The sequence below is a fragment of the Enhydra lutris genome, unplaced genomic scaffold (assembly GCF_002288905.1).
Source record: "Enhydra lutris kenyoni isolate GAN:26980312 unplaced genomic scaffold, ASM228890v2 scaffoldscaffold60, whole genome shotgun sequence".
Classification (NCBI taxonomy): Eukaryota; Metazoa; Chordata; class Mammalia; order Carnivora; family Mustelidae; genus Enhydra; species Enhydra lutris.
Genome location: NW_019154144.1, coordinates 9,533,099 through 9,556,348, shown reverse-complemented (window position 1 = coordinate 9,556,348; position 23,250 = coordinate 9,533,099). Strand labels below are relative to the sequence as shown.

Sequence of the window (23,250 nt, the reverse complement as noted above, 5' to 3'; positions counted from 1 at the left end):
TATCCTCGGTCCAGTTTTAGGACCTCAAAAATACAGCCTTTGATTTTCAAGGTTCTCTGCTAAAAACTGCATATATTTATGACACATTTTGTAAAAAATTTCCAAAAATTGCAGGTATATCCTCTAACAGATGTCACCTTTTAAGTAACATTTCCAGTTTTTATTCCTCTTGGATTAGGAATTTGCAATTGTGTTTCTATATAACTGAATAATGATTAAGTCTGTTTCCACTGTGGAAGGAGAAAAGAACTCTTATTATTTAATAAAATGGTATCATTGTTATTATTGGCATTATTATTAGTTGTTAAGTGTGATGCACCATGCTTAGAAAGTGTACCAGCACTAATCCTTGTGTATTTTGGGTTCTCTTTGCACTTTCAGAGACAAGGAAATAGCATGGCATGAAACATGGCTCAGTTCTACTACAAAAGGAACGTGAATGCTCCCTACAGAGATCGGATCCCTCTAAGGATAGTCCGAGCGGAATCAGAACTCTCACCGTCAGAAAAAGCCTACTTAAATGCTGTGGAAAAGGGAGATTATGCAAGTGTCAAGAAATCCCTGGAGGAAGCTGAAATTTATTTTAAAATCAATATTAATTGCATCGATCCTCTTGGAAGAACTGCTCTCCTCATTGCAATTGAAAATGAGAACTTGGAGCTCATTGAACTACTTTTAAGCTTTAATGTCTATGTTGGAGATGCCCTATTACACGCTATCAGGAAGGAAGTTGTCGGAGCTGTTGAGCTGTTACTGAACCACAAAAAGCCCAGTGGCGAAAAACAGGTACGTGCCAAAGCACCGTTTTTGATAGATTTTCCTGGCAGAAGGTTTCTGTGGATATTCAGATTCTCTCTAAATTTTAAGAATTAGAAGCACGGAAATCAGAACTATTATTGATAGAGAACTAGTGGTAAGTACACGCTTCACACCTGCCGACAGTCACCGGCACCTGCCTGTCATGCTCTGGTAAACCAGCCCCAGTGAGAACTAAAGCAGAACAAAGGAGCCCATGGCGGCTTCCCATTCACTGGAAACATTCCTATGTAATGCCCAGCCTAGAATGTTGTCTGAGGCTCACTCTGCATGTGTGGGTATTTTTCCTCTTGCCTTCTCATTTCCAACACTCTGCCGCAGCAGGCTGAATCCGTTTGCTATTTTCCTGTTTCATCTGCTTGCCTCTTCTGGAATTCTGCGTCTTACTGCAAGTAGATATGAATTGTATCATCTAATTTTGTTATTGTTCATTAGCAAACTCCAGTGGATTCTTTTAAATTGAGGCAGATAAAAAAAAGGATTATTGGAAAATACCTAACCCCTGACTATAGGTTTAACTGCATGCCAAAATGTTGCTATATATTAGAGTCATCACTAAATGAAAATATGCTAAAATGGTACACAATTCTACAATGTGTGGGTTTTTTTCTCCTGTCTTCCTATTTTTGTTGATGTTGTTTGACTTTTTTTTTTTTTTTTAATCACTAAGGAAGTGGAGAAATCATAAACAAGAACGAAAAAGGAATCTGTTCTTGTCTGCCTAGACCCTTCTGTTTGTGACTGCCCTGTATCTGAATTGTCTACTGGATCCTTTTTTCTCTCACACTGAACCCTTCACTTCCCTGCTTCAGGTCCTATTGACTAATTGCAAAGACATTGCACATACTGCAAAAATGTGCCTTTTAGAATAAAATCTTCAAATGTGTGTGATTTCACTGTAGCCATTTCTGCTGCATTGGGTAATGCACAGTCTGTGCAGACTGTTAGGAGATGCTGCATTCTTTTAAAGCCAGCTCTGCTGTAACTCCTGTTATCTCTCCTTTCCTGGAGGACTTTTATCAGAATCCTTGCCATTATTAGCAGAGCAACTTCATGGCTGGGTGTCTCCTGGGGGTGGGGGGGGAAGAATTCTTGCTGCATTCTCAGAAGCCTGTGTCTATGGTCCTTGTTTATGCCTGCCCACCATTCACCCCTTCCCCTTACCTGACCCCACGCTTTCAGAAAGCAACAGTCCACAAGGACAACATCTTTGCTTGTTGCTTTACTAGCTTTTTGTGGTTGGTTTCATATCCCATTGTTTGTGTGTTACTTTCCCATCACATCGCTAAAATTTTACTGGCAGAAAATTCACCTGTTGCATCTGTCCTTTGAAGCTTGTACAAACCTTGACAGGGGTGGCCAGGTCATGGTAATAGATAAAGATATATGTTATAGCCCAGGCTTTTACCGCAAAGGGAACTGAAGACACAGATAGGAATGAGTAGGAGTCTGTTACCTTCTGTGTAAGTTTAATTGCTGCTTCTTTTGTCACCTTGTGATTTTGAAATTTCTTCTAGTTGTACCCCATGGTTTCTAACAACAACGACCTTGTATTGTGCACCCTCTTGTCTTATGTCCACATAGGGGACTGTAAGGCCGATGTTGTGACTGCGGTCTAGATCATTTTAGATTGCACTGAATCTAAAGGACAAAACTGTCATTAAGTGGACTTTTTACATTTATTCCTAAATAACTTTAGCTCTGTTTTGTAGAGAACACTGGCCATACATTTCAATGTCTCTTTAGCAAATGACATTTGTGCTGGCCAGAGTAATTTGGTGTCTGGAGAAGATAATCTGCTATTATAAGAGTGTTTGTTGGAAGATATTCAACTTCTGAGCTAAACTCTAGTCTCACAAGTAGGTCCTGGCTCCTTACGGCACTTGATCTGAACCCTGATTATTAACAAAAGGCAGTAAAGGTTTGCAGTCTGCCAGGAGTCAGAAATATTCCAGGCCATGTGTTTCTGGAAGATTTCTCTTGTATCTATTTGCTGGCCAAGAATTTTCCTTTTGTATTTGTACATTCTAGAATTCCTCTTCGGTGAAGGCACTAAGAATAAACAACAAAAAAAATTATCTTTTTATTTGAATTTGGTAATTTTGAAAGAACAAAACCAATGGTACATTATTGTTAGAACATAACATGTATACAATGTAGCATACAAAAGATGCTCTCTGGGCTGGGGATGGGAGATACAGTAAATCCCATTAGAGCTTGGCCGTTTATCTGTGATTTACTTAGATAATACATCTCTTAGGTACAGCCAATACCTTTTGGAGTAAGTTTCCATAAATCTGTTTTGTATGTAGCAAATATGTTCTTGACAGGAATTTTTTTCTCTTGTAAATTATAATTTCTTAGATGATTCCTGTGATTGTTGTAAGCCATTTTGTGTATTATTATAATTTGCAGAATTTCTAGTCTCATGGGCATCCCCCAAAGACTGTGGGACACATTGCCGTTAATTCTATTGAGATGACTAAAGCCAAGTGTTTATACCTAGAAACAATAATATCCAAGTGGATGAAATAAACGTAACTTGTCCAGAAATGAGTCAAGAATAAGGATATAATATAAAAATTATACAAATCTGATTATTAGAACACTTATTTAAGAACCTAAAATGTGGGCACCTCGGTGGCTCAGTCGGTTAAGTATCTGCCTTTGGCTTAAGTTATAATACCAGGGTCCTGGGATTGAGTCCCACATTGTGCTGGGTGTCAGGCACCCTGCTCAGCGGGGTATCTGCTTCTCTCTCTGCCTTCCCCCTACCCATGCCAACTCTCTCTCTCCTTCTCTCTCACATCCAAAAGTAAATAAATAAAAAAAAATTTTTTTAAAGAACTTAAAAAGTGAGAAATGTGGATCAGGAAATACACTCTTCTATAAGTTCGTCACACATTCCTTTCTTTGTCTGGAAGAAGACACAGTGTGCATGGTATCCTGAAGTCATAGGAGCTGTGTGTTTCAGATTGGTTTGTGTACATTCTCCAGAGAACAGGTTACTATTTGCATATGCTTATTGTGCCTGGCCTTGTGCTGAATGCTAGGGAGTAGACATTGTTCCTACTCTTTGGAGTCTGAAGGTCTAGTTGTGAAGAGAGGAAAAATATCATGGGGATATGAGTAAGAGTGATTACAATGGAAAAGATGAAGGAGAAATAAATTCGTAGGTCTTGACTGTATTTGGTATATACAAACTGTTAGTAAGTAGAGGACATGAAGAGGTAGGAGAAGGGCCTAAAGAAGAAGGAGGAAGGCTGTTGACGGGTGTATACCTTGAAAAAGTTAATTCCATTCACTAGCATAGAGACTATAGACATGGTCATAGGACCTGATTGGATATACTGTTTTTTATTTTGTTGAAATTAACATCTAGAAAGCAATTTGAAATTTTGGACTTAAGAAAGGAGTCTGGGATTGATACCTGGATGATAGTGAGGACTTTGAAGCCTCCTGTCTTCCTATCACTCTTACATTGATTTTCTTTTCTTGCTTTTATAAATTGTTTAAGTGTTTGTGATTATTAGCCTATTAAAAGATTTCTCAGTGCAGCATCTAACAAAGGTATTTCAGTTTTGCCAGATAAATAGATGGGCATAGATCATTAATTATTTCCTTCCATATTTAATGCAGACCAACATAAATCAGAGTATTGAGTTCTAGTGATTTATTTTTAATTTACTGTCAACAAATGGAAAGAGTAATACTTAACTTCTTTCATATAGTAGACAGCATAAAGAATGTGTGATTCGGAGTGCCTGGGTGGCTCAGTAGGTTAAAGCCTCTGTCTTCGGCTCAGGTCATGATCCCAGAGTCCTGGGATCAAGCCCTGCATTGGGCTCTCTGCTCAGAGGGGAGCCTGCTTCCCTTCCTCTCTCTCTGCCTGCCTCTCTGCTTACTTATGATCTCTGTCAAATAAATAAATAAAATCTTAAAAAAAAAAAGAACATAGAGAAAATTTATATATATATAAAAAAAAGAACGTGTGATTCTCTGCATTAAGCAGGAAGACGGAACATCACATATCTTACCGGGACTGCTCCCTTGCTACAATCATTACTCTGATATTCTCTGATAATTTTATTATACTTTTCTTTCACCTTCTGAGTACCTTATTTCTCTACAGGGGATAACTGAGAGTGGCTTCTTAGCCCCAGTTTCGAGCCAATTGATTGGTTACTTGACTTTTAATTATTTCTAGCAGACCTTTCTCCTTGACGTCATCTCAGGCCAGATTCAAGGCCACATTCAATTTCAGCTTCAGCTGCTTCAGTGCATGTTTATCAGAAACAGAGCTTTCTTCTTCCTTTTTCCACTTAGAAAGTGGTTCTCAGCCTTCAGCACCATTAGAATCCCTGGGAGGGTTTAATAAAACACAGATTGCTGGATCCTGCCCCATGTGTCTCTGATCCAGCAGGTCTGGAATGAGACCCCGGAACTAACGGTTCCATAGGAATGCTGCTGGTCTGGAGATAGCACTTTAAGAACCACTGACTTAAGAGGAAGTTGGAAGTTATAGAATGCCTGTGATTGTATATTTTATGTTAGGTGTATTGAACTATACTGTGCTAACCCGGCCTTTAGGAGATTTCAATTAATGCCCTTATATACTAATGATTAAGTGATATTTAATATATGAAAGTCTCCCAATTTTGCTAATATGTTTATTATATTGCTCCATTCTTTGGGAAGAAGATTTCACTAAACATTACTGATTAGTTCAACAGTTATGCCTAGAGTATTTCATTTGAAGAAATTTATTTCAAAGCTCTATTGAAAAGAATATCGGACTCTTAGGATCACCTGGGTGGTGTAGTCGGTTAAGTGTCTGGCTCTTGATTTTGGCCCAGGTCATGAGGTCAGGGTCCTGGGATTGAGCTCCTTATCGGGCTCTGTGCACAGCAGGGAGTCTTAAAGATTTCTCTCCCTCTCTCTCTGCCCCTTCCTCCATCCACTCTCTCATTCTCTCAAATAAATAAATAAGTCTTTTTAAAAAAGAGCATCAGATTTTATAACTTTGAGAGATCTTGGAGATTACCTATCCCAATCATTTCATTTTACAAAAAAGGGAAAGAGGGACCCAGTGGACTTGGTATTTGACCTGACCAAAAGGATCTATATATAAATTAATAGCTAGAAAATGAACCTTGAGATAGTCTGAATGACGATGCTGGTGGTAATTTTCTTTATAAAAGCAATAATACTAGATAATATTCATTAAGCCTGTCACTATGCCAGGGACTGTGATAAGCATTTTGTACAAAGGTAGGTGCTATTGTTTTCCTCATTTATAAATGAAGTCATAAAAAGGCAAAATCGACATGTTCCTGGTCACAAAGTGATGGAACTTAAGAGTCTTGAAAGATAACTATATGCTCTCAAGCTGAAGCCACTACACCAGTGTGAACAGGAGTCATTGAAATCCTGAGTTAATCATCCTCATTTGGGATAAGAGATAAGTTTAAAAGAGTCTCCAGATCTCCTTATTCAAGGGATCTTGAGGATCTCTATCTTGAATATTATAGTATTTATAATTCGGTTGCTCAATAAATACTAAAGAATGACAAAGTCATTAGAAGCTGGGAAGTGCTGGGAAGGAGGAGAGCTGAGGGATAGAGACGCTAACTTCTAACCCCATTCGTCACTTTCTTTTTTTTTTTTTTTTAAAGATTTTATTTATTTATTTGACAGACAGAGATCACAAGTAGGCAGAAAGAGAGAGAGGAGGAAGCAGGCTCCCCACCAAGCAGAAAGCCCGATGTGGGACTTGATCCCAGAACTCTGGGATCATGACCCAAGCCGAAAGCAGAGGCTTTAACCCACTGAGCCACCCAGGTGCCCCCATTCATCACTTTCTAACAGGACAAATCTCTCAGTCATTCTGAGCTTTTGATTTTCTTAGCTGTTAACTAGAGTCACAGGATGAATTTATTTGCTTCTTAAAGTCTAGTGTTCAGATTCTATAAAAGTATTTTATAAGGTAAGCCATTATAATAGCATACTATCCTGTTACCACTGTATTATGCCATAATCTATCTTCCTGTTGACAAATATCTTAATGACACAACGTATGTGGAGAAGATGAAGTTCGGCATTGGCAACTTACCCTCTAGAGTGCATGACTTTTTTTCATTTGAAAAATGCAGTCATTGGAAACCCTATTCAGAGAGAGTAAAGGAGAATTTAATTCAGTTTACTCTTTTCCTTTTCACTTCAGTGCATGTAGGGGAGCTTTTTTAAAGTAGTTTCAGTAGATTTGCTAATACAATTTATGACTTTAGAAACAGTGCCCATCATGTGATCAGAAAAACAAAGAGTCTGAAATAAGAGACTGGCACTACGATGTTTTTGGCATTTTTTAAAGATTTTCTTTCTTTGTTTATTAGAGAGAGAGAAAGAGAGTAGGGGTGGGGGGGCAGGGAGGGGGCAGAGGCAGAGGAGGAGAGACTCCCAAGAAGACTCCATGCTAAGTGTGGAGCCTGACAGGGGGCCTGATTCCAGGACCCTCAGATCATGACCTGAGCCAAAATCGAGAGTCAGACACCTGACTGATTGCTCCCCACCAGGTGCCCCCAGCATTAACATGTTAATGCAAATATATATCCAACCCGAAGTATATCCTGCTGACTAAAACTAAAGAACATTTTTTTTTTCAATCGATATGAGTACTAATAAATATATCTCTGGTTACTGAGCAGAGAACTATGCTCTTAAATCTAAAATTTTCAGATTGAAATCATTTGCTTTCTGCCTCAAGACTTCAGATACCCTGAAAAATTTACTTTTAACTCTTGCACTCATTTCATTTCCCTCATTGGGCTTTGGAACAAGACCCACAGTCCCATGAACTTTCTTTTTTTTTTTTTTTTTTAAAAGATTTTATTTATTTATTTACAGACCGAGATCACAAGTAGGCAGAAAGGCAGGCAGAGAGAGAGAGGGAGAGAGAGGGGGAAGCAGGCTCCCCGCTGAGCAGAGAGCCCAAAATGGGGCTCGATCCCAGGACCCCGAGATCATGACCTGAGCCGAAGGCAGAGGCTTTAACCCACTGAGCCACCCAGGCGCCCCTCCCATGAACTTTCTATGATGCCTCATAAATGATACTGTGTGCTAAGACCATCTGTAGGCCCTAGTCTTTAGATCCGCCCTTGCACAATGAAAAAATTTACTTTCCTCAGTAGTTAACCAATTGAGGTTACCTCTTTGGGTTATTTTTATTACAGCCTGGGTATTGACAGTAAATGAACTGAAATATATGTGTGACCATAATCTTAGGAGCTATCAAAATTCAGAGAGAGCAAGACTGAGAGGAAGAGTGGGCAAGAGAGAGAAATATAGTAAAGTATTAAAGATGTTCTCCCTCAAAAATACTTATCCTATCATGCGACATAGTAGAGAAATCATTAATTATATTTGCTGTCTATTCTGATTTAAACCATCAATAGAAAAACTGTTTACAATATTGTTTAAATATACCATTAATATGAAAAAGCTGAAACCTATCCCCAATGATGTAAAGTAGTAACCGGTTTAAAGTATTTTTTATTAACAAGTACTTTGAAAGTCTAAAAATCAAATTGAGTCATTATTCCACAGCAGCAAGTTTAAAAGCTATTATAACATTAAGCATAGATTGTGTTTAGTCACCTGGCAAATGACAATCATGAGAGAGATGAATAATTCTGTCCTAAATGGAAGAATTTTTAAAAGGTAGCCTATGTTGTACTGTTAATATGATGACGAGGCATAAGCTCACTGGTCATTCTGACTCATCACATAATACACCATTTAACTTCCATAGTTCCATTGACATTTTATTCTTCTTGAAGACCAGCCAATTATAAATAATCCCTTTGAAACCCATGCCCTTGCTTTTTCCTTAAAGCTTACCACACTTATTATGAAAGTAAAATAATAATAATCATTAAATATGTTTGCAACCCATAAGAGAAAAGGGCTTTTAGCCTTTTCTAAAAATCAAGTGAAAAAAAAAAAAGGTTCAAGGAATTGAACAAAACTCCAAGCATTGAGATATTTCCATTCCACAATAAGAATATATAAGGGGCGCCTGGGTGGCTCAGTCCATTAAGCATCTTCCTTTGGCTCTGGTCTGCTCTCAGGAACCTGGGATGAAGCCCCGAATCAAGCTCCCCATGACCACACACTCATGTGCGCACTCTTTCTCTCAAATAAATAAATAAATAAAATCTTTAAAAAAATAAGAATATACAAATTAGAGCCCTTAGTCCCCATTTTGGACCAAGAAGGAGTGAAATGTGGTGAAGAGAGTTGAGAGAGAGAAAAATTTGGATATAAATCCTGTTTTATCATCTCAGGCAAATCATTTAATCTTTAGGGTCTTGACTTGCTTGTAAAGAAGAGGGGGATTATAGTCTTTACTGGACAGGTTGTTGTAAACATTAATTAACACCTCAGAGTGCCTAACATTAAGAGAGTTAGCCCAGTAAGTCCCTCCACCTTGATACCATTTATCATTTTATATGTAGTAAATTAAATTTAATTCAAAATGCATATATGATTGAAGAGGCTAAATATTGCCCCAAGCAAATGCATTGTGAAGTTAATGCTAGTATGAAGAGTGAGTTTATGTTAGAATAAGAGAGATTGAAACTGATGTTTCAAATACAAGCTTTGGTGAAAAGCTTTTTTTGGAGTCATTTTTATTAAATTCCCCTAATCCATTATAAATGTTGTGATTAAATCTAAAAATAATAACATGATGTCTCAGTAAGCAACATATTCATTGAACTTAATTAATTATAGTAGTTGAAAAATTAATCCCTAAGGAATCACAGTGAGTCATTTAACAACTATAATTAATCAGATAGATAAGGTGTTAATATAACTGGGAATTATAAAAAAATACCTATTATGATTAGAATGTCTTATAACTGTTTTCAAAATGTCCTCTTTCTTCAACTTACTATATTTACTTATTCTCTGATTAGATGCAAAATAAGTAAAATTTTATTACTGTAAAATCTGAAACATGAGAAAATGAGGATTTAAGTACTGTGGAATTTTAAATGTTCAAGAACACATTTTTCAATCAGTTAGAAAGAAAGAGTGCTCTCATTTTCATTATCACAATTTTTTCTTTATGCAGTAATTTTCTGGGTCAGTTAACTTCTAGATATATCAATGTTCCAAGTCACTGTTTGAATCATGTATTAGAAACGCTTGACAATAATTCTAAACTATGAGCTTGGAGCCCAGGAGGACCAATTTATAGACTACCCAGAGGAATGGGTGGTTTATGCAAGAAAAGAGAAACTCATAATTGCATATTTACCAACTGAATCCATAGTTTTTTTCCACTTAAATGAGATCATGAGTGAGTGGAATTAGGTTTAACTTTGTGGGACCCTCACCCCTCATGTGTGTAACCTAATTGCAGTATTCCTCCTTGATTTCTGGATTTTCCTGGGGGAAAGAGATTTGTTTATTTGGAGATACAGGTTTAATTGTTAAGCCATTCTACTACTATCAGATATAAATGTGAATTTTTAATACAAAAACACCATGATGAATAAAGTATAAATTAGAAATAATTATGCATTTATTTAGACTTTGTTATGTGTATTATCCTGCTCAAAATGTCAGTGAATTCTCAATTAGCAGTATATTGACTAGTTTTCCTCAAAAACAATACATAATTTGAAAAAGCAAATAGTTTAAATGCATTGTACATTTCATTATACTATAGTGGTTGCAGACCAAAGGTTACTAATAAAAATTGTTAGCAGTAATTCGACATTTCAGTGTGCCAGGCATTCTCTTAAGACGATTTTACATCATTGTCTCATACGTCAGGAAATTGAAGCTCAGAGAAATTGAGTAATTTTCCCAAGGGACGTCTGAGTGTAGGTACCCTGTGTTCATGGTCTTTACTCTTCCTTTGCCAAACTTCTGGTTACTTTGGCCATCAGATACATCCAGCAAGCTCAGCCCTTGACAACATGCCACAGCTTGGTCTTTGAGCAGCATGGAAAGATCTCTCCACGTCCTGACTGCACAGAAGCATCCTGAAATTCCTGCAGACCAGTCTCCTGATCCAATTTTAATTGCTTTTCAATTAATGATTTTATGAAACTGGTTATCTGATGTCCCCAATCCCCCTAGATTGTTGTAGGAAAAGACTGGCCGTAATGAGGGAGCAGTGCTCGCGCACAGAGAAATTGCTAGCAAGAGCTGAGAGGAGCATATTAACAGGAGTGTAGATGACACATTGAGTAGTGCTCATCACAGCATCACACTGTGCTTGGCCAGACACAGAGGCTGGGGGCTCAGAGAGGAGCTTGTCTTGGAACCTGACGGTGGAGTCCGCAGAGAGGGACCTTGTCTCCTAGACTGAAGGAGGCGATTTTGCAGACAACACAAATCTTTCTTCTTGTTCATGTGTGAAATAAATTGTGAAACCTTGATGGAATGAAATATCCCTCTTGTTTGTTCCCGTCATAGCCTATACACACTTTTATATTTCTTAGAATGTTATGTTGAAAATATGTATCACTTTCCCCTACCTAGTGAACTTCACAATACCAAGAAGTATGTGCGTATGTGTATATACACACACATATATGTACACACACATATGTTTGTGCATGCAGGCACACACCCCTTCATAATAAAAATAAAGGAAAATGGAACTGTTTTTTCCTTAAAATCCTAGTTGTTTAGGTTTGGAAGAGATTCTAAAGGTTATCTGGTGCAGTCACCCCTACAGTGTTTTTTTATTTGTACTAAGCTCAGGCGATATAGAATCACTATATTATTCTTGTTCTAGAATCACTGGCTTCTGCTCCTTTGGCTCTGCAGTAGCAGAGGGGAGGAGGACAACTCAAGATGAAAAGACACAGGAAATTTAGTAGAATGGTTTTGGTGAGCAAAGTTTTGATAAAGGGATCATGTGTTTCCTCACTTATTCTTTTATTCTGTTATTTTTATGATTTCTTTGGCTGCAACTGTGACCAAAATATGATTAAAATGTGATCATAGAGTCAACGATTTAATTAAAAAAAAATCAGCACAAAGAAACCCTTGAACTCAAGGAATCTAATCCAACAATCAATTGCCCACTTTGAGATAAATAAAAGTAATAATATATAATACACAGCTGAATCTATTTTGTTTTCTGTATAATACAGATTTCTAATTGCATTTACATCTGCATTTTTGTGACAGTAGAAGAATAGTGCCCCTGATGTCTAAGAAGTATTTGTATTTGATTGTGTTAAGACACAAAAATTGAAAAAACTTAACATCAGTAAAAGAAGGAACTAGGACCATTGCATTTCCATAAAATGATCAAAGTGTTTAAGTATTCGGTGGATGTGGGAAAGTATAATACATTGTCATGTTAGATGAATTTTTTGTATATAATAATGTGATATACTCTTCAGTCTTAATGGAATCAGTATAAAATATGTTTGCTTTGTACATATATGACTATTAGTTCTATCAATGAAGGCTTAGATTTTTAAAATTTTTATTTAATAAATTAAGTAATATTAAATGTTGTTAATTCATACCTCTCTGGCATACTTTATTCTACAGTATAAGAGCCCATTAGTCTTTTATCATCTGAGGAGTTTTGCTTCTTCTGGCCTGACCTCAAATGACCAGCCTTAGTAAAGTACACTTTTTTTTTTTAAGATTTTTATTTATTTATTTGACAGAGAGAGATTGAGACTACAAGTAGACAGAGAGGCAGGCAGAGAGTGAGGGGAATACAGGCTTCCCGCTGAGCAGAGAGCCTGATGTGGACCTCGATCCCAGGACCCAGAGATCATGACCTGAGCTGAAGGCAGAGGCTTAACCCACTGAGCCACCCAGGCACCCAGTAAAGTACATTTGTAAGTATATTCCATTTAGTGCTTTTCAGCCTAAACTTAATGTCTGACCTGCCAGTAGTAATCATTAAATCATATGTTCTAAAAGCACCCTTTGGGGATGAATTTTACTTACTATACCATGTTCTTCTTAACCTTGACCTAAGCTGCCTGATTTTTCAACTAAAAAAGGAAAGATTAAGTATCTAACTTTGAAATCAGAGAGAATTAAGAAGCATTTTGATATCATCCTCACACCCGCTCCCCCACAAACACACACACATATACGCACTGACTCTTGGAACCATCACCTTATACAGGTATGAAAAAAGTGAAGCTTAGAGTCCCGGAAACTTGCCAGTGATGACTGAGATTATCCATTCTTGAGCCAGGTATAAAATTCAGTTTTTTGTCCAGAATAAAATAGAAACATTTTTCATAAACGTCACTTAAATTCCACTCTAAGTATTTTTGTGGAATAAGGAAAAAGCATGTAAATATAAATAAATGTTTTAAGGTTTTGCTTTGCATAAGAGGAATATTTTAGGGTGGAAAAAGCTCAGGTTTGAGATCAGACAGACAAGAATTCAAGTCCTACCTCCACCCCTTTTTATTTGTGTGACCCAATGATGATTTTAACATAAAACAGAAAGCGGTAATGGCTACCTCTCACAATTATGAGAATCAGAAATTTGAAGTCCTTCATGTAAAGGGCTCAATGTATTTACATTTGAAGCAGTACCATCACCATCACCATCACCATCATCATCATCATCACACCCAAGAAGCATCACCATACAAGAACCGAGCATGCCAATTCAGCATGTGTCTACAGATTCACATTTGTATCACATTCCTAAGTTAATATGCTAATGTAGACCGCTGGAGTCAAACTTGTTGAATAGTAATGATGAAATCTCTTGGGAAAAGCTTCCTGGATATCCTCATAATAGTTAGGAGGGCTGCGAATCCAAAAGAGGTTAGATGGAGCCAAGAAGCTTGACTTTTAGGAGGTCTAAAAGTCAGGAGAGAGGAAAAGGGCCAGGCTTATAAGACCATAGTGAAGTTTAAATAAGTACAAACATGCTATTAATTATCACATAAAATGCAGTTTCACTCTCAATAAAGAGAAAGAAAAGGAAAAATTTTGATAAAGGAAAATGATTGGAGATGATTCCTTAGAAGAATAAGCAGATCCCCTCAGGGATATTTTCGGGAGTATGTTTTCAGACAGTGAAATTCAGTATTGTCAGATAAATGCAAGATATCTGCTCATCTAGGTCACATCATCTCTTTTAATGGATGAAATAAAGCAGATCAAATTTATTTTGATCACCTTTAAGGAAAAGACTGCCACCTGGTGAGTATTTGAGGTTGTTAAAAATACATGTAATAGTTTTAAACATCTTCATGAACTTAAAAATTAGTCATATACTTTATTTTTCTTTATTTTTTCCGTAGATTGAAATTTTTGCAGTCCGAAGTGCTAGCAGAGATCTCGTTAAAGCACTGCAAAATTAAAAGTTTCCATGATATTTGTCTATTTTTACCTGATTTTATTAACAGGTACAATTTCATCTTTTATAGATCATCTAATTCAGATTGACAGTGACCATAAAAAAGCAAACAAAAATTTATAAAGCAGCATGATCTATACTTTTTTGGATTCCTTTTTTACTTAGTGGTATAGGAAAATGAAAAAAATAGATATTTTAAGATTACTATCATGCAAATATATCCCATTTGTTACAGAAAATCTGATCCAAAAGCAAAAAGCAGGAGATCATTTTTCACCGTATAACTAACTCTGTAGTGGGAGCCTGGTTTGATTTTCCCTGGGACTTTAGCCCCTTCTGTATATTTCACCTGGGGCATGAGAAGTAAGGAATTAATCCCCAATGTTTTCATCTTCTAGTAAAATGTTGCCCCTCCATCTATCCTAATATATATAATAGATATAGATATAGATATAGAGAAAGACATTTAAAATAGAGGTTAAGGAGTCTTTTAGCAGGTTGCTACAGAGCTCATAAATTGCTGATGGTCTTTCTTGTATCTCAAGATTCAAGTTCACTGCTAAAGGAACTCAGTGGAGGAGAGAAAAAAATGATTCTTTCCATTCACCTGTGCCTTTCTCAACATTCAGTGAAAAATCTACGTGACATTTTCTTTGTGAGCAGAATAAAGGCATCATTCCATTAAGAGGAATAAGGGTGCCCATCATTTTTCTCTTACCTAGAAAGCTTTGCTACACTCTTCTCACTATCAATTCCTAGAATTTTTCCGAGTGTTATTTCAGTTATTTTTATGCAATCTCAGAGAAGTTTTAAAAAATAACTTATTTCGGTAGCACTGCTTAGATTTATGGCCATAGTTTTAATCTTGAAAGACTAGTTTTTGTGGCCTCATCTTGCCTAGAGGCTTACCTATACAAACACATTGTGTGGTATTGATAGATCTTGTTGTATTCCAATTTAATTTGCTAATTCTTTCTAATGAAGCTTTTTTCTCTTTAATTTGTTGCATCACATGATCACTACTACATAAATATAAAAGCTCATCTGAGCTGTTGATGTTGCATTTGGGTCTTTTACAACAGTCATTTTTTATCCTGTTCTTGTACAGTGATGGTCTTTGTCGGTTCAATTTCTTCTTGAATTTAAGAATTCCAGTCTGTTTCTTGGGCATAAATCACTCTCCAAACCAAATCAAATCCTGGTCTTATTTTCTTCTGCTGGCTACATAACACCATGTCCATCATCAATACTAAGTAACGGTTTGTCAAATAGATGCTAGATGGATGAATATGGAACATTAAAAATTCCCATTATCGCTCATGAAAACAAAGTAATCAAAAACAATCTAACAAAATAAAATCAATCAAAGAGCTGTGAGCTTTAATTAAGGTAAAATATTCATTTGGATCATTTTCAGAGTGAAAACAAGATTATTAATATCTTCGCTATGAAATTTTCTGGGAAGATTTTTTTTTTTAATCTTAGCCTATTTCAGCACAAGGGTCCATAGGACTGTGAGTAGGTATAACATTGAGGAGGCTCACAGCATTTGACAAGTCAAAAAGTCAAAGTTCCATATAAAGTCTGCAGATTTCCTTGCAGCGATTGCAGTATTTCCATAAAAACCTGTGATAGTTGAAAAAATATGAAGCACACTTCCAATTTTCTGTAATATATGTATTCTATAACATATCTATCTATCTAGATAAGGTATATCTCCAGGCAATGTGATGTAGGTTGAATTTTTGTTTTCTGCTTTTGTACTTTTGACATTTTGTAAAAATCTTCAGGCAATAAGGACACATAGCTATTGTAATAGGAAAATGTCAATGCTTGTCTCAAAAGATCATAATACTGGTGCACACCACCACAACTAAGGCAATTGGTGAGCAGGGAATTATTAAATATATGGGTAGGTTAGGCATCAATATAGTTACTATTGTTTCTTGGAAGAATTATTTAATTATACTATTATAATAATCAACAAAAGGGACATAAAATTTAGGAATCTTACAGCCACTCAATAGGCCAGTTCTCTGAGTATTCATAAATGAAATTCAAAATTTTATTTAGTATTCTTAAATTTAATTTCCTTATTATTAACCAGAAAAATAAATCTACAATTACAGTAATCATCTTATATTTATGATATATAATATATAATAATCATTTTTAATATTATAAAAGTAAAGTTTACTTTCTCCTCCTTACATTTAGGTCAGTCCACCTCTGTCAAAGCACTCTTGTGTTAAGGTCACTCCATCCTGTGTGTTGACAGGCAAGGCTATTCCCTCTAAAGGTGAAGCTGTTGAATGATGTGCTGGAGGCCACACCAATGGCAGATGAACCAAGGTCTCTTGACTCCTTAGCCTCTGTTTTTTGTTTTTATTTTAAAGATCTGTTATTTTGAGAGAGAGCTAAGCAGGCGAGTTGAGGGGAGAGGCTGAGCGTGGAGCCCTAGGCAGGGTTTGATTTCAGGACCCGTGAGGTCATGGCCTGAGCCAAAATTAAGAGTCAGATGCTTCACCACCTGAGCCATCCAGGCACCGCTCCTCTGCCCCTTTTAAGGTAACTGATCCAACCACACCACCCTCTGTACTTAGTCATAACCACCAGGTGTTCGGATGTCTGACCCTGTAATGCTCCGCTAACTTAGAGCCACACTCTACCTTCTTAGCTTCAGAGGCTGTTTCCAGATTTTCACTTTGCCTCTCCTCACTCTTGAGGATCATCTGGGTTCCCATCCTGGCATTTTGGAACAGCATGTTTTTTCATTAAGACACACAATCTATGTAATTTTTGCGACATCTCCCGCTGCCATAAAAGGACCACCTATATGACATTTTTTATTATTTGTTTTGTTTAATTGGTGCTGTGACTGAGAAAAACCCTTAGAGTGAATTTTCTGCTTGTAGCATAAATTCTTTAACAGCAGGCAATAGTATATTGCTATACGAGATTGGTGAGACCTTGTTCCTATATTTCCACATTACCCACATTTGATATTCATCAAAGTGGATTAATATGTAAAATTCAAGTGATTTGGTCCTACATTCCTGCCAGCCTGGAGCCTACATTCCTGCCACCTTGGTGCCCTGTCCAACCTGGAGGACATAATCCAGTGCTATGTTCTCCATAGTCCTAAAAGCCTCAGGCCACTTGACAATTACAGGCGAACTTGCTTAAATTTAACACAAACTAAGACATATTTTACTCCACAGAGCCTTTACTGGAACCTAAAATCACAGTACTTGACATTTACAGTAAGTCATGTGCAACACACTTTAAACAAAACTAATGAAGAAAAATATAAAAACCAAAAATAAATAAATGAATGAATAAAGATTAACCTTGCTGTCATTTGGAGCCTCTGGAAGATTTGTTTTATTTCAAAATTATCTCTGTACTATTTTAATAGTACATATTCCTTAAAATAAAAATATATAGAAGAGAGGAATTTATAAACCATAACAACTATTGATAAAAAATAATTTTATTTGGGGTGCCTGGGTGGCTCAGTCAGTTAAGTGGCTCAGTTTAAGTTTAAGTTTAAGTTTAGCTCAGGTGCTGGGATGGAACCCCCACATGGGGCTTTGTGCTCAGCAGGACTTAGGCTCCAGGATTCTCTTTCTCCCTCTGGCCCTCCTCTCTCTCTCTCTCTTTCTATTTCAAATAAATAAATATTTCTTTTCTTTTTTTTTTTTTAAAGATTGTATTTATTTATTTGACAAAGAGAGATCGCAAGTAGGCAGAAAGGCAGGCAGAGAGAGAGGGAGAAACAGGCTTCCCACTGAGCAGATAACCCGATGCAGGGCTCAATTCCAGGACCCTGGGATCAGGACTGAGCCAAAGGCAGAGGCTTAACCCACTAAGCCACCCAGGTGCCCTAATAAATAAATATTTCAAAAATAATTCTATTTAACACTAAATGATAAATCAGCAAAGGACAGTAACACAATTATGCAATCTCTGTATTTTATACTCCATCAATAATAATGCAACAAACACTTTATATTTTTGTCGAAGCTGAATTCTTTTGGAAAACAGTTTAACAATGCTTAACAAAAGCAAAACCAAAGAATACAGATATTCATATTTAATCACTCATTCTTTCATGTATTCAAAAGTGACATGATAAAGTAAATTAAAGTGTATTTTTCATTCAAATATTGTATAGTCATCACAATATTTAATAGACTTAAAATCAATCCAGGGATAAACAAATATAAAATAACAACTGAATTCCACATGGATTAAATCAATAATATTGCAATTAATTTAAAATATAATGTGAGGGGCCCCTGGGTGGCTAAATCAGTTAAATGTCTGCCTTCGGCTCTGGTCATGATCCCAGGGTCCTGGGATCGAGCCCCACATTGGACTGCCTGCTCAGTGGGGAGTCTGCTTCTCCCTCCCTCTCCTGCTCATGCTCTCTTTCTCTCACTCTCTCTCTCTCTCTCTCAACTAACTAACTAACTAAATAAATAAATAAATAAAATCTTTAAAAAATTAAGTATAGCGTGAGTACTAAATCTCTTATAAGGGCTAGAAGTTTGCATGTGGACAAAATTTTCTCTGCCTATAAGTAAAGCAGATATTTAGCCTGTGCAAAACTCTATACACATGGCATACATTCTCATAGATCGGTTACCTGTTTGAATGAATTAGTGCCTGGGCTACACTGAACAATGTTGGGGCTGAAGGGAAGGACCAATAGATTTGATTAGTGAGATGAAACTGACATTAACAATCTTTATGGGGTGCCTGGGTAGCTCAGTGGGTTAAGCCTCTGCCTTCGGCTCAGGTCATGATCTCAGGGTCCTGGGATCGAGCCTCGAATCGGGCTCTCTGCTCAGCAGGGAGCCTGCTTCCCCTCTCTCTCTGCCTGCCTCTCTGTCTCCTTGTGATCTCTCTCTCTCTCTGTCAAATAAATAAATAAAACCTTTAAAAATAATCTTTATGATAAAAATTCACACAAAAACTAACACTTGGAAAAATATTTGAAATTAATATGATAGACCAAACAAAAAGATAAATATATTTAAGAAAAAATGATGGATAAAAACAGATGAGCTCTACCATTCAAAGAACATTATCATTCCAATTTTTCAAAAACAAATTTTAATATTATGAGACTAGTATAACTTTGGCATCAAAATCAAAAGAGGACAGTATGAGAAAGGAAATGTATGACCCCTCAAAAACATAAAGGCAAAAATCTTCAGCAATCCATTAGAAAAATCTATTACGCCTTAATAGGTAAAGAAGGAAATAAACGATTATTTCACTACATGCAAAATAAAAAAAAATAAATAAAGCATTTGGTAAATTTATATCTATCTATGATAAGAAAAAAAACAAAAACAAAAACAAAAACTGAGCAAATCAGAATAGAGCAAACAAAAGACTTTCCTTAACTTGATTGAAAGAATCTACCAAAAACCTGTATTTTATGTCATTCTAAATAGTGAAATATTATGAACATTCATATTAATATCAGTAACAAAATAAGAATTCTCATTATTGCTCCTTCCATGTAGCACTTTACCAAAGGTTCTATTTTGAACAACCAAAAAGATAGAAGTAAAAGATACAAAGAATAGAAGAGGGGGCACCTGGGTGGCTCAGTGAGTTAAACATCTGCCTTCAGCTCAGGTCCTGATCTTGGGCTCCATGCCCAGTGGGGAGTCTGCTTCTCCTTCTCCCTCTGCCACTTCCCCCATTCTTGTGCTCTCTCTCTTTCTCATGACCTAGCTCTCTTTCTCTCAAATAAACAAAATTAAAAAAAAAAAAAAGACTAGAAGAGATAAAAAGTATATTCAGATATTTTGTCTACAGAAAAACAAAATATAATCCACAAATTATTATAATTAATTAGAGAGTTTATGAAAGCCATGGTATGAAACATTAATATAGAAAACCCAAATGCATTCAAGACACTAATCCAAGCTGGTGTATACATCATTAATACTAGCTTCAACAAGCTATAATTTAAAATTGTATGTAAAGATACACAAATATATAGTATATACTTAACAAAAAGAGAATATGTTCAGCAGTAACAAAAGAATTGTCTAGGATATATCTGACATAATATGTGCAGGAGCTTCAAGGGGAACTTATAAAATGTTGTTGAAAGCCCCTTCATTTCTAACTGAAAACTGAGCCTTTCTTGCAATATCCATTACCCTCTGTACCTTGTTCCTCGTTGGCTCTTTCCCACCATTGTTCCCTCCTTTTTTTCTAACCCCTTCAGCCCCTATTATAGTGTTCTATACAGTATTCCCATTGCTGAAATATTTTGGCCCAAGATTCATGGTCACACTCCTCAGCAACGGCCTTACCCAAATTCTCTGGTGATACACACAGGTAACCCTAGAATTTCTCTGGCTTCTTTAACCTACTTTTCTTCTTCCCAAACAATTGTCTGGAGTTCCATCTTACCTCAGCCCCCCACTCCCATGGCTGTACCAAGAATTGTTATCATCCTTATTATACCACCTCCACGGCCACAGTTTCTTTCCTGCTCACTCTATCTAGTGTCACACACTAACCCTTCCTTGAGCCCTCACCCTCATGACGTCACTTCCTTGACTAATATTCACTCGTCCATCATTGATGCCTGTCATCTAAAGACAAGTTTTCCTTCAGTCTCTTGATAACTATTATCTGGTAAAATTCCATATCTGCATCGGGATAACCAGAGAGACTTAAGAAAAACAACAGTTTCAACTACTTTCACTCTAAATATTTGATCACCAACTTCAGCTGGGTACTTTGCAGTGCTCAGCAATCCGTCTACATTTCCTGGTTACGTATAATCTTTCACTTTCCTAGATGATGAGTTCATTTTTTTTTCCCTCTCTTTCCTCAAACACCCAACATGTCCTCTTTCTCAGACGTCCTATGTTCCTTATTTTATTAAGAAAATAGAACCAATCATGAGAGAACTTCCATATGTTTCCACCACCACACGTACCCTAAATATATGCCTCATTATTCCAGGATTTCACACTATCCCTGGGTTTTTCAGTATCCTCTACTGCTTCTTCTTTATCTTCTCAAACTTCAAAATTTAAAATGTCAGAGAGTTCAAAATTCTAACTTCTCTTTTTTCAACCCTCTCTTCTCACTTGCTAAGTGACATCCATGCTTATGGCCTTAAATACTGTGTGTATACTGATAATTCTCAAATATCTATCTCCGCATTTCTAGTATCTTATACTTAACATGCAAAAACCCAATCTTCATTGTATCCCAAACCTTATTTTCCAGTGTTCTCAGTAGGTTGTAACTCCAAACTTCTCTAAGCCAGGAAGTTTCCTCATCACTGATCTCTCTTTGTGATCTTAGAGCTCACATCCAATATTGAACTCATTAGCAAATTCCACTCATTTTACCTGTATAAGACAGAACCACTTCTCCAAACTTTTACTGTGATTTGTTTAAGCCATCTGAGACTCTTCCCGTGTATATTGCAAGTCTTACTTGATCATTGTTAATTTTCCTGCTTCCATCTCTACTACCCTTATTCCATTCTCAACACAGCAGCCTGTCATAGGGGGTAAGAAACTGTTACTCCTGTGTTCAAAACACCCCAGTGGTTTCTCATTCCACTAGAAGTGAAAGCCAAGGTCCTTAAAATGGATTCAAGACATCTGCTGTCCCTCCCCTGCTACTTTTTTTAACCTTCTCTTTTAATAATTTTTCTACTTGCAAACTGTACTCCCATCAATTTGGCCAAATACCTTAATCATGCTCATGCCTCAGGTTTTTGCCTCTGTTTTTCCCTCTTCCAACAATGCTCTGCTCCTAGATATAAGCCTGTTGCTCTCTTTCTTCAACTTTCTACTCAAATGTCACCATACCGGTAAGACTTCCCTGCCACGCATCGATAAGTAGCAGTCTCATCTTACCTCTGGAGCTCTTCTTTTCCTCTTACTCCACTGTATTTTTCTCTGTGGCCTCTACCATTTGACATTCATCCATTCACTGATTTACTCATCCACTTATTCATTTATGTTGGATGTCTTTCTCCCTCCTCTCTTTTTAGAATGTAATTTGAATGAGAACAAGGATTTTGTCTGTGCCATCCATTGCTGTATTTCCCACACTTTGAAAAGAAGATTGGCATAAAAAAATGGATGCTCAAAAGTATCTCTAAATGGCTAGATGAATAAAAATTAACGTGTGTAGATTATAATGAACATGAGGAAAACAGCTAATGTACAAGGGAGTACACACATATATATATAGAATAAGAACACAGGGCTTAAGTTTGGTCCCTGGGAAGGAACAATGCTGAAAGGATGAATAGGGGAAACAGAACCCCATCAGTGAGACTGAGAAAGAATAACCAGAGAAAATAATGATGTTAGTGATAATGATGATTTTAATAATCATACTAGATTATGTTTTATCAAATATTATATGCAAAACACTTTTACATTCATCACCATTCTTAATCCTTAAATGAACGCTATGAGGTAAAGACTATAGTTCTCTCCATTTTACAGGTGAGAAAATTAAAATTTGGGTGTGTTATATAATGTTTCCAAAACTACAAGCGAATATTGGGACCATGTTTGAGCTTATACACTATTATCCAGAGGACATAGAGTTGTGGAAGGCAAAAGATGGTGACTTTCAAAAATGACATTGTGATCAAACACTGCCAAGTGAAATTAAAACCAGAATCATGGATCAGAATTAATGTGCAGTTCTTACAAAATTAAGTATAAACTTGGCCCATTAGCTACATTTTCAACAAATAAAAGGTTTCATGTAGATATCATTTAATAGATCCCCTTTCAATGTAACAGATATAAAGAGAGACAGTCTTTAAATTAAAAGAGATGTTGGTGAGTTAAATGATCTAGAAGTTAGAAATAACAATCCTCTAATTACTCCAGTGATTACACCTTGCCTCGTGATTTTAAAGTTGCTATTTGTTTGATATCTCCTTAGGAGTTGAAGAAGATTTTCCAGCTCTTTACCCAAGATGTAAATAGTGTTTAGTAGTTATTTACGATCTATCTTTAGCAGTACATAATAGAGAG

At 36.5% G+C, this 23,250-nt stretch overlaps 1 protein-coding gene across 1 annotated transcript in view; it reads left to right on the top strand.

Annotated features, from left to right (window-relative positions):
* LOC111158553 (transient receptor potential cation channel subfamily C member 4) overlaps positions 1–23,250 on the top strand; it is a 202,419-nt gene that overhangs the window by 52,336 nt on the left and 126,833 nt on the right. Inside the window, exon 2 of the mRNA XM_022520653.1 lies at positions 382–786. Within this exon, the coding sequence (XP_022376361.1) occupies positions 409–786 (378 nt within the window). The 5' untranslated portion in view covers positions 382–408. The remainder of the gene's footprint in view (positions 1–381; positions 787–23,250) is intronic.